The 13,021-nt window shown below is 37.6% G+C and overlaps 1 protein-coding gene across 5 annotated transcripts in view; it reads left to right on the forward strand.

Moving 5' to 3' along the window:
- Positions 1 to 13,021, forward strand: part of UVRAG (UV radiation resistance associated) — a 328,758-nt gene that overhangs the window by 41,299 nt on the left and 274,438 nt on the right. For 2 of the 5 annotated variants that reach the window (XM_059874961.1, NM_001193026.1), the window contains exon 3: positions 3,742 to 3,776. The exons of the other annotated variants lie outside the window; for them this stretch is intronic. In XM_059874961.1, coding sequence (XP_059730944.1) covers positions 3,742 to 3,776 — 35 coding nt within the window. The remainder of the gene's footprint in view (positions 1 to 3,741; positions 3,777 to 13,021) is intronic. 5 annotated transcript variants of the gene reach the window in all.

Here is a 13,021-nt window from a genome sequence, read left to right on the forward strand (position 1 = left end):
TTCTGTTTAGTTTTGCATTGAACAGTTGTGCCATAATTTATTTAACTGACTTCTTTTGATGAGCATTTAGTTGTTCTGGTCTTTTGCTATATACACAGCATTACCATGAGCAGTTTCATCGGTATATATTATTTTGTGTGAGTGCTAGTAAGGCTGTGGGGGAAAATTCCAGAGTGGAAGTACAAATATTACAAAATTGTCCTGTTGACATTCCCATCTGCTGTGCATGGGCACCCTTTTCCCTACAGCCTGACCAGCAGACTGTGCAATCAAACTTGTGAAATTTCACCAATCTGATAGTTGAAAAATAGTTTCATAATAGAGTCTAAGTTTGTTTCTTCTTTTTGAGTGAGGTTGAGATACTAAAAAAGCATTTGTTAAATAAATGGAATGCTATATAATAGCATGTTTGACATGCCATTGGAACCATGCTTTGCAATCTCTGCTTGCTTTGTTTGTTTAGGTCTTAGCATGGATAGAGAAGAATTTGTATCTAATAGTCCCTTTTATGTAAAACTAGTCTTGCATGATATCTTTTTGAAAATTTATTTGTCTAATAGTTTTGCTCAAGTTGAATTAATAAAAATTCATAGAATTATATTAATAACAATGATAGCTTATAAAGTATTGTTAACTCAGTATTTCATTTGAGCCTCATAACAACCCTGTTATTTTCCAGGTGTCATTCTCCTTTAAAGGTGAAGAAACTATGGCCCAGAAAAGTTAATTGACTTGTCCAGGGTCAAGCTTATACATGGTGCATTGGGGACTGGAACTGTTTTTTTCACTTTAAATTCTCCTGAATTCACTATTCTGTTGTGCACCATGTTGCTGATTTCATTGACAATCAAAGTGTAGCAGAGTGATAGACAGTGGAGGCCCACATTTAACACTTTAGAAATTACTTTAGACTCGGTGATTCCTTGCCAAACTGAATGGCTCCTTTGTTGACCCTTCTCCATTAAAATTAGCAAATCCATTTTGAGGGTCTAATGGGGAAAGCAAATTGTTTAGTTTCATTTATGTATATATATAGTTAGTCAGCAAAGTTTTGAAAAAAAATGCTGTTCATTTTTTTAGAGCTGGAAATATGTTTGTTGGAGACTCTTTAATTTAGACACTTTATAGATTAAGCTGAGGAATTCTCTCAAAAGAAAAAAGGAATAGCTTTAATTTTTTTTCATTGCTTTAAAAAGTTTTACATACTTGCAGCAAATTTAGACAATACAAAAGTATATTAAGTGAGAGTACCTTGTAATAACAAGCAACACAATTTAGCCCTAAAACTCTCCCCGCCCCAGAAACATACTGGGAATGAATTAGAGTATATGTATGCATATTAGAGAAGAACATATGTATATATATACACACATGGACATACATATGTATGTACATTTATGTAGCCAATTTATGATTGGCATTGGTTAACTGTTGGGAAAAAATGAAAAGAATAATACTGAGGGTTGGGGTTCCCTTGTGGTCCAGTGCTTAAGAATCCAACTGCCAGTGCAGGGGACATGGGTTTGATCCCTGCTCTGGGAAGATCCCACGTGCTGTGGAGCAGCTAGGCCCCTTGTGCCACAGCTACTGAGCCTGCGGTGGACCCTGCAAGCCACTACTGCTGAGCCCGTGTGCTGCAGCTACTGAAGCCCGAGTGCCTAGAGCCTGTGTTCTGTGACAGGAGCAGCCACAGCAGTGAGAAGCCTGTGCACCGCAGTTAGGGTAGCGCCGACTCTCCGCAACTAGAGAAACGCCGCATGCAGCAATGAAGACCCAGCACAGCCAGTGAATTAACTAATTAAAAAAACACAAATGTGTAGGGTTGGCTACTGTTAAGTGGGACTGTAAATTGGTACAGTGTTTATAGAGAACAATCTGGCAATATCTATCAAATTCAAGCTTTTTTTTCCTTTTATCTTGCAATTTCACTTGAAGTCTATCTTATAGATTCATGTGTCTTAGAATATATATCTTTCAAAGATTATATATAATATTACTTGAAATATCCAAAAACTATCAGTAACTTAAATATTCATCAAGAAAACTTTCCTTTTAAAAACAATTAGAATTATCCCTTCTCTTATTTAAAGTAATTGTTCAAAATAGAAAAATTTAAAAACTGCCAAGCAATAAATAAAAGTAAGCAGCCTAACCCTATCACTTAAGATAAATGTTGTTCATGTAATTGTAAAAATTTGGATCCTGTGGTAAATTCTCTCATAGAACTTGTTTTTTTCATTAGTGTGTTGTGGCTATCTTGCCAAAAAATAGGATGATTATCACTATTACTATTGTTTAAGGGAAGACAAGCATAGAATAGTATAGATGCTGTGTTTTGTGAAGAAACATTTTAACCAAAAGACCTTGCCCATTAGAACTTTATATCCAGGTCCACTTTTCCTTTACTGCTTGATGATTCCCAAACTTCAGTCTTGTGGACTACTTTGGCAAGTTTTACTCTCTTTGAATTTCATCTCTAGTGCTACATACTGAATATATTTTAAGAAGTCCATTTTTCCACAGTCTGTGAAGTTGTTGATTCAATCAAAATTTTACTGAGTGCCTACTCTGTGCCAGGAATAGTTTTTATGTGTTGAGGAGACAGCAGTTATACAAAACAAATGGTATTGCCCTTATGGAGCTTACTATTAGGGGTTGGGTATATGAGTCATAAATTTCAATGTTAGAAAAAAGTAAAGTTTATCCACGTATCACCTAAGAGTCGTCTCATGTATCAGTGATATGTGCATCACCCATGGGGAATATTGCCCGATAGCAGCATACGGGTACAGAGTCCTTGTAGGCTCTGCATTGACAGAGCATCACAGCGTAACTTTGGCAGAGACAACAGAGGCAGTATTGAAGGGTTCTTAGGAATGTCTGTCTGAACCTCTGACACAGTCTTTCTTTTGATTGTATCTTCACTGAACCTCTGACACAGTCTCTCTCTTAATTGTATCTTCAGGTTTTGTAACATTTACAGTATAAATGAAGGTGTATAGAATCATGGAATTTTAGTGATTACAGAAGGCCTTGATTATTAGTCTGATTGTCAAAAGTGTCATGAAGAAATGGGCCCAGGGGAATGAGAGCAGAACGTTAATGACATGTAGAGCTAGAACTTTGGTCACCTGGTTGCTAGATGAGTGTTCTTTCCACAGTACTACAATGGATAATCACTGGAGATGTTTGAGACAAGCGGAGCATATGGAATTGGTTGTAGACGATGGCAGTAGTTAAGGGAGAATAAAGTCTGAGTTTTTAAGGCCTTACCTTAGACTCTGGGGTAAAAGGAGCCAGTCAGGGAAAAATAACTAAATTAAATCTTAATAGATTTTGACCTTTCTTTACCAGTGTTTTTCCCTTTAAAACTTTTTAATTTTAGACAGGGTCTTACTGTGTAGCACAGGGAACTATATTCAATATCCTATAATAAACTGTAATGGGAAAGAATATGAAAAAGAATAAATATTTGTATATGTACAACTGAATCACTTTGCTGTATATTAGAAACTAACACATTGTAAATCAACTATGCTTCAATTAAAAAACTTTTATTTCATAATTATCTGTATTTTAATTTTTACAGATAAATATATACAGAGAGCCCTTGAAAATGTTTGAAGTGTTGGTTTTTTTTTTTTTTTTTTACTAGAGCATATGTTAAAAAATTTATGGGATTAAGAGTTAGTGAGCTTATTTTCTTCCACATCACTTATTGTTCTTTTTCTTCTTTTCCAGAATTTTATAGGAGTGAAGTGATTAAGAATTCCTTGGTAAGTTTGCTTTCTGACAGGTGCATATGACTAAGCCTATGACTCCTATTTTAGAAAATGCTGAGACATAAAATAAGTTGAAGTTCAGTTCTGGTATTATATTTCTACAGTTAAATCTTCTGCTCAATTATTGCTTAAATCTTCACTGATTTGTTCATTGATGTATCTCTAGTGCTTAGAGCATGCCTGGCACAAAGTAGGTGCTTGATAAATATTTACTGAATGCAATGACACTTTTTCTGTTAAAAACCTTTTTTTTTTTTTCAAATCATTCTATAATTCTGTCATTTCTGTTTGCTCTTGAGGTTTTTAACTATTTAACTTTCCAAACATCATAATAAATGATGTTTTTGTATGTAGTTCTTAAGAATTTTATGGCTAGGGCCATTGTATAGGATCTTTCTACTTATTTTTTGGCCATAGAGTTGCTCAAGGAGAAAGTTGGAAATGTCCTACTTTTGCGAATGGGTACACTAGATAATTTGCATGATGATTCAATTTGGCCACGTTAATAAAAAGAAAAGCTTTATGGTACTGATAACATTCTTATAACAATCCAGCCATATTGGATTTAGCCCCTGTCCACTTTTTCAGCCTTGTCTGCTGATGGTTTTTCTCACTAAGCCTTGTGTTCCAGGCTTACCTCATTTTTTCAGTGCTTCAAACAGGTCAAACTTACCTTGTTCCTTATGCCTACAGCACCTGTTTGCTTGCTTCTTTACCTTGCTGAAGAACCCTTTGAGGTTTGAGCTATGTCACTTCAGCCTGGCCTTCTATAACTATTCCATCTAAAGTAGTTCCCTTTCCACTTTTTTTCACATCACTCTGTTTTATTTTCTTTAGAGCATTTATCACTGTTGGAAACTCTTGCCCATTTATCTGTTTATTATGTCTCCCACTTACAAGTATGAAGTTTCATGAGAGTAGGGACCTTGCCAGTCTTGTTCACCTTTGAAACCCTAGAGTCTAGAATATTGTAGATGCTCAGTAAATATTCGTTAGATGAATAAATGGATAACCACAATGTGTTATCTCTACAGAATCCTTTTACGTATGTTATCTCATTTTGATCCTTAGAGCAACTTGTAGACAGGGTAGGTCTTAAGACACTGACATCCAGAGAGTCTCTGACTTTTGCAGAGTCACAACAATTGTGGGACCAGAACTCAAATCCAGGCCCTCCATCTTCAAGTCTCTACTACTCTTTCCTCTTCATCAAGCTGTCATCTTTTTTTTTTTTTTTTGGCCATGCCATGTGGCTTGGGGCATCTTAGTTCCCTGATCAGGGACTGAACCCAGGCCCTGAACAGTGAGAGCTTAAAGTCCTGACCACTGAACTGCTGGGAAAACCAGCTGAGCCACCAGGGAAGCCTGACATATAGTAGCTGCTAAATATTGTTTCTGCTCCTATCCTGGCTCAGTTGGAGACAGAAATGGTCTACAGAGAGGTGGGGAGGGTAGGTTTAAGGAGCAAATAGAGTAGAAGGACTCCTCAATTTATTCTACTCCCTTTACTATAGTGAAAACTCAATTTTCTCAAATTAAATATACATGTGTAACCAGTATCCAGATCAAGAAGTAGAATATTTTCAGTGCCCCAGAAGCCCCCTTATACCGTCTTCAGTTACTACTCCTCTCTTACTTTTAACATGGGGTTCCCTGGTAGCTCAGCTGGTAAAGAATCCGCCTGCAATGTGGGAGACCCTGCTTCAATTCCAGGGTTGACAAGATCCCCTGGAGAAGGGAACAACTTACCCACTCCAGTATTCTGGCCTGGAGAATTCCATGGACTGTGTAGTCCATGGGGTTGCAAAGAGTTGGACATGACTGAGTGACTTCCACTTTTCTGACTTTTAACACCATAAATTAATTTACCCGTTTGTGAGCTTTGTAGAAATGGAATCATATAGTGTCTGTTCTTTTGTGTCTGACTTTGATGTTTTAACTGTATATTGTAAGAGTCATTAATATTTTTTTCTCTGTTGTCTTTTGTTGTGTGAATATACCAGAAGTTATCCGTTCTTCTGTTGCTGGGAATTTGGTTAGTTTCTGGTTTTGTTTGTTTGTTTTCTGGCCATGTTGCATGGCATATGGGATTTTAGTTACCGGACCTGGGAATGAACTTGTGCCCCCTGTAGTGGAAGCGTGGAGTCTTAACCACTGGACTGCTGGGCGAAGTGCTTGTTTCTAGTTTTGAGCTAATATGAATAGTACTGCTATGGATATTCTTGGATATATCTGTTGGTTGAATGTTTGTATGCATTTCTGTTGTGTATATAACCAGAAGTGGGCTTGCTTGGAATATGCATATTGTAAGCTTTAGTATATATTGCTAAATAGTTTAAAGTTGCTGTTTTGTTTACATTCTCATTAGCAGTCTATGAAAGTTCTTTCTGGTTATTCTACATTATTATGAATACTTGATATTTTAAAAATGTGTTGAATGTAAATTATTGATAGATATTATATATAGGATTGTTTGAATTTAAATCAAGAGATTTTTAACTGACAGACTAAGCACATGTAGTGTCAGTAGTGTCAACACTTAAAAGAATTGATATTAAGAACGACTATATACTGCTGTGTATACTAATGAGGTCCCTGTATAGCACAGGGACCTCAGTGCTCTGTGGTGACCTATATGGGAAGGAAATCAAAAACAGGGGATATATGTATATGTATAACTTATTTACTTTGCTGTACAAAAGAAAGTAACACAGCATTGTAAAGTAACTATACTACAATTAAAAAAAAACACAAAAAGACAACTATTAAGGTTGTGCATGTAGATAGTGACACCTGATGACTGCCACCTAGTGGTCAACGAGTACAGGACCTTACTGATTTTAACACTTCTAAAGTCAGAATTTATCTTACGATGGAAGAAAAATGTTACAATGGAAGATGGAAGAAAAATCTTACAATGAAAGAAAAGAGTGAAAAAGTTGGCTTAAAACTCAACATTCACAAGATTAAGATCATGGCATCTGGTCCCATCACTTCATGGCAAATAGATGGTGAAACAGTGAGAGACTTTATTTATTTGGACTCCAAAATCACTGCACATGGTGACTGCAGCCATGAAATTAAAAGACACTTGCTCCTTGGAAGAAAAATTATGACCATCCTAGACAGCTTATTAAAAAGCAGAGACATTACTTAGCCAACAAAATTCTGTCTAGTGAAAGCTATGATTTTTCTAGTAGTAATGTATGGATGTGAGAGTTGGACTATAAAGAAAGCTGAGCACTGAAGAATTGATGCTTTTGAATTGTGGTGTTGGAGAAGACTCTTGTGAGTCCCTTGGACTGCAAGAAGGTCCAACCAGTCCATCCTAAAGGAAATCAGTCCCGAATAGTCTTTGGAAGGACTGATGCTGAAGCTGAAAATTCAATACTTTGGGCCACCTGATGCGAAGAACTGACTCATTTGAAAAGACCCTGATGCTGGGAAAGATTGAAGGCAGGAGGAGAAGGGGACAACAGAGGATGAGATGGTTGGATGGCATCACTGACTCAATGGACATGAGTTTGAGTAAACTCTGGGAGTTGGTGCTGGACAGGGAGGCCTGGTGTGCTGCAGTTCATGGGGTCACAAAGAGTCAGACACGACTGAGCAACTGAACTGAACTGAAAGTCAGAATTTATCTTTCAATGGAAGAAAAATAATTTGTTAGACTTGATGATAAATTGGAATGTGTTTGTGTGTTGAGAAGTCGCTCAGTCGTCTCCAACTCTTCGCAACCCCATGGATTGTAGCCTACCAGGTTCCTCCATCCATGGGATTTTCCAGGTAAGAATCCTGGAGTGGGTTGCCATTTCCTTCTCCAGGAGGTCTTCCTGACCCAGGGATTGAACCCGGGTCTCCTGTGTTGTAGGCAGACGCTTTACCATCTGAGCCATCAGGGAAGTCCATAAATTGGAATATGTTAGATGGTAATAAATATAATTGAGTAAAATAGTGTAGTGAAGTATCTGGCAGGGGTAGTGGCTGAATTTCTGTGGTAGTCACATGAAAGGTCTCATTTGAGCAGACAGCTGAAAAAAATGAGGGAACATACCATTTATCAGAGGATAAGATGGTTAGATAGCATCACTGAGTCAATGAACATGAACTTGAGCAGACTCCAGGAGATAGTGGTAGACAGGGAAACGTGGTGTGCTGCAGTTCATGGCGTCGCAAAGAGTCAGGTACGATTTAGTGACTGGACAACAACTACCATGTATCTAAGAGGGGAAGACTGTTCCAGGCCAAGAAGTAGGAAAACATGAAGGTAGGCGTGTACTTGAGGTTTTCAAGGAATGGCTAAGAATTTAGTATGGCCGGAGTGGAGTGAGTGGTTTGAGATTTTGACAAGCTTGACAGAGATAGGGAAAAAGGAACTGAGGATCAGGACAGCAGAGGAAATGACCTGGAGAGATAGCAGATAGTAAAGGGGTGGATGGCATGGGAATGAGTTTTTGAGAGGTAACACAAAATTGAGGACAGCTAGTGAACAAGGACCCCCAGCATATTCATTTTTCTATTTTCTAACGGCCCTAGCACAGTGAAGTCCAGTGTCTATTGCATTAACTAGAATAATCCACTGTTGACAGGCTAGATGGTGGAGCTGTGTCTCCAAGTTATATGTCAGAGTCCTGATTTCTTCTCAGATATATTTAGCATTGAACAGTTAATGGTGAATGTATCATTCAGCTTTCTTATCTCAGGGTTCAGCTAACCATACCCTCCAAACTAGTTATTTATTGACGTTTGGTTCAGGGGGAAGTTAATATTCTTAACATTATTGAAGGGCCATTGGTTAATTAAAAACTAAAATAATTGAAGTGGTAAGAATGCTGCTGCTGCTAAGTTGCTTCAGTCGTGTCCGACTCTGCAACCCCAGAGACGGCAGCCCACCAGGCCTCCCCATCCCTGGGACTCTCCAGGCAAGAACACTGGAGTGGGTTGCCATTTCCTTCTCCAGTGCATGAAAGTGAAAAGTGAAAGTGAAGTCGCTTAGTCATGTCTGACTCTAGCAACCCCATAGACTGCAGCCCACCAGGCTCCTCCGTCCACGGGATTTTCAGGCAGAAGTACTGGAGTGGGGTGCCATTGCCTTCTCCAGTGGTAAGAATGGAAGTAACTAAATTCTCTAAATTGGATTTTGTACATACGTAAAAGTAGAGGCAAATTGCGTAATGAACCTACATGAAAGTGAAAGTGGCTCAGTCATGTCCAACTCTTTGAGACCCCATGGACTATACAGTCCATGGAATTCTGCAGCCAGAATACTGGAGTGGGTAGCCTTTCCCTTCTCCAGGGGATCTTCCCAACCCAAGGGTCAAAGCCAGGTCTTCCACATCGCAGGCAGATTCTTTACCAGCTGAGCCACGAGGGAAGCCTGAGAATACTGGAGTGGGTAGCCTATCCCTTCTCCAGCGGATCTGCCTGACCCAGGAATTGAACCAGGGTCTCCTGCATTGCAGGCGGATTCCTTACCAGCTGAGCTATCAGGGAAGCCCAGTGAACCCATGTGTACCATTTTTAACAATTATCAAGTTAATTATTGTGTCTTTTATTTTTTACGAAAAAGTTTTTCTTTTTTATTAGAAAATTAAAAATCTCACGGTGGCAGGAAGAAGAGTGATAGCTGTTTCCTATGTGTTTGGAAGTCCGTCTCTTTCACAGCATTGTGCTGCGCCCCTTCTCCTGGTTAAATGTCTCTTAGAGGTCTAACAGAGGTCAGTGATAGGCCTTATAATTGAATAAACAAAGTTCTAGAGCATGTGCTTTTAGGGAAAGCATGTGACAGAGTTATCAGGACCAAAACTTCTGTTTGAATTGAGACTGCCTGAGATATTTTTAAATCTTTGGGAAAAAATTGACTGGACAATATAAATACTTTTTATGAGTTACTGGCTTGAGGGGTTGTCACAGAAGTGTATGTTCTAATTGAACTGAATTAACATTTCATCTTTGTGTGTGTATGTGAGAGAGAGAGAGAGCGTGCACGAGAGAGAGAGAGAGAGAGAGAGAGCGCGAGCGTGCGCATGAGCAAGAGTGAGAAAGAGAGAAGGGAGTTGGATCCTCTTGCTTAGCCGTTTTATGTTACTTTGTGTTAAACTTCATCATCATGCAATTATAAGACCAGGGAAGAACAGGATTCTTTGGGAACATGTAGGAATGTCATTTATCTTAGTTTGGTGAGGGTGATTAGGAGAGGCTTCTTACAATAAGTAATTCCTAAGTTGAGACATGAAGGATGAATAAAGGTGAATGAGACAAAGGAGAGAAAATTTGGGGCTGGGGAATAATTACTGCTTATGAATTTAGTATGCCATCCCTGAGAGTTATCTTGTATGTTTTGGGGAAGTTGGAACAGCTTTTATGAATTCTTAGTTGTGTTTCTTGTGACTGTTAATTTGTTTTTGAGTGATAACATAGTGACAACATGTTTGTATTTTGAAACTTTTCTGTATATGTGTTCCTTTAATAAATAAGAAGTATCAGTTGAACAGTGTTTTAGAGAAATTGCCTAGATAATAAATAATAATTTTAGATTCTCCTGGAGGTGAGCTTTTCAAAGCCATAAATATCCTAATATCCTGCCACTATACTTTCAGTGAATAAGATATAGGTCCCTAAATGATGTTAGTACTTGAATAATTTGTTCCATCTAGACATGAGCTTATATGTATAGATTAAATGTAGAAAATCATCTAGATGTTTACAGTAACATTATTAGGCAGTAGAGTCTTTAATATGTGGCAGACCATATCTGTATCTGAGTGGACCAGCTCGGGAATGATTGGTCGTTGTCTGGCAGCTATTCTATAAAATTATAAAGGAAGGTCATTGTAATGAGAAGATTGACAATAGTTCTGCTGTATTAATGTTCTGTTGGTTTAAAATGTTGGTTCAGGCCATCAATTCAGCCACAGAGACAACTTCAAAAGACTACTCTCCTTTCAAAGACTTTTAATTAGTTTTAGAATGAAGTATTCTTTGTGCCCATCATCCCACCCCTTAAATATGGCCCTTCATATTTAAGGGCCATACATTCACCAGGTCTTTTTTTTTTTTTCCATTTTGGAAAGGGGTGGTTATTTCATGCTTTTTCTGCTGAGAATTTGAAATTACGCTATTTCATATTCCAGAGCACATGGAGTTTAGTTGAGAGATGACCTTATACATAGGGGAGTAAATGGCTGTCTTTTTAGGCGGTTAATCCAACTCCTGTCTTCAGGCTTTAGGGCCCGAAATGACATCATGAAGAGATACCTTTGTTTTTAATCTCTGTAGATACCTCCTTGTAAGATGCTGTATTTTTCCCATTATTGAATCTTTGAAAATTTTTGTCTTATTACTTTGTATTGTGATACAGCACACATTACAGTAAAGGGCACAAATAATAGCCTGGTGACTTTTCACAGGGAACAGATCCATGTAACCAGATCAAGAACAACAGCATTATTTTGTGTTCTCCCTCCAGTTACTACCTCCTTCCAAAGACCACCACTATCCTGACTTCTAGATTAGTCCTGCTTGCTACTGAACTTTTATATGGCATATGCTCTTTTGCTTAGCATATTAGTGAGATTCATACGAATTATTTATTAATTCTGTATGTATGTGTCCTTTGGCAAGTATGTATCTCTATTTTCTGTTAGGTATCTACGTAAGAGTGGAACTAAGTGCTGAATCGTAGGTGTTTTCAGCTCTAGTAGGTGCTGCCAGATAGCTTTCCAAAGTTGCTTGTACCAGTTACATCCTTACCAGCAGTGAAGTTTTTAGTTGCTCCACATTCTTGCCCAAACTTGTTATTATTTGTTTTGAAAATTTGAGCCATTCTGGTGGGCTAGTGGTATTATATTGTGATTTTATTTTACATTTCCTCATGTATTATTCTAATTGATCACCTTTTCCAGTGTTTATTGGCCATTTTGATATTCATTTTTCTCAATTTATATATTTATGAAGTGCCTGTTCTGGAGAAACAGTGCCAGTTAGTGTCAATTAAAAATAAACACATTCTGTGCAAGGATTTGGCTTTTTTTTTTTTAATATGTTTATGAGAGCTGTTCAGTCTCATTTTATAGTTTAGTCTTTTTTTCTTGTTTCCTGATTTGATTATCTCAGGTTTTGTGCCGTTGGTTTGTTGAATTCTACTCTGTGGTTTCACTCATGCCTGTGAGTATATAGCTTTTTTGTTGTTCAAGCTCAATGCGGAGGACTTCTCGTAGACCTGAGTGAGACCTGGGTGTGGGCTTTGAATTATGTTCTTGTCTCTCTTTAAGACTGCCCAAACCAATGCCTCAAGTTTATATATGTTGGCAAATTCCTTTAAGGGAAAAGTCCTCTAGATTTACATTTATTTCTTCGAGTTCTAGCTTTCCTTTTTGGCTTGGAAAATCTTCAGTGATGATGGTGGTTATATTTTAGCCAGCATTTTTAATTGTTTTCAGTGGGAGGACCGTCTAGCTTGCCATTATCAGAAATGGATGGTTGCCTTCCATTCATGTGTGAAATCTGATCTTGTTGTTTCGTAGTTACTCATCATGTTATACTCATAATATTTTTGTCTTTCTTTATTGCCTATATTTTCAATAAATTTATCTAAACATAACTTTGGCTTCTTAAATAATTGACTACCTTCAAAGAAAGATTTGCTGGTATCAAATACTTCAGTATATATTTCCTACAAACAAGGACAATCTCTTATATAATTACATTAAAATGACTAAAATCAGGAAAGTATAACATTGACACAGTACAGTTAAGCACAGTCCTTCATCCTCTACCCTCCAGGTATAGTTGACAAAAATTGTGTGTATTAAGATATGCAACATGATGTTTTGGTTTATCTATACATATATGTATATACACACACACACACACACACACACACACACACACACACATAGGAATATCTATATATACAGGTATATATATATTATCTATACATATATATTGGAGAAGGAAATGGCAACCCAGTCCAGTGTTCTTGCCTGGAGAATCCCAGGGACAGCGGAGCCTGGTGGGCTGCTGTCCATGGGGTCGCACAGAGTCGGACATGACTGAAGTGACTTAGCAGCAGCAGCAGCATACATATATATACTTAAATATATGTAGTAAAATAATGACCAAAATCAAACTGATTAATATATCTATTACCTCCCATAGTTAACTGTGTTTTTTTGGTAGTGAGAATGCTTAGTACTCTCTTAGCAAACTTCAAGTATACAATATAGTGTTATTAACTT

This window comes from Bos taurus, chromosome 15 (genome assembly GCF_002263795.3).
Source record: "Bos taurus isolate L1 Dominette 01449 registration number 42190680 breed Hereford chromosome 15, ARS-UCD2.0, whole genome shotgun sequence".
NCBI classification, from domain to species: domain Eukaryota; kingdom Metazoa; phylum Chordata; class Mammalia; order Artiodactyla; family Bovidae; genus Bos; species Bos taurus.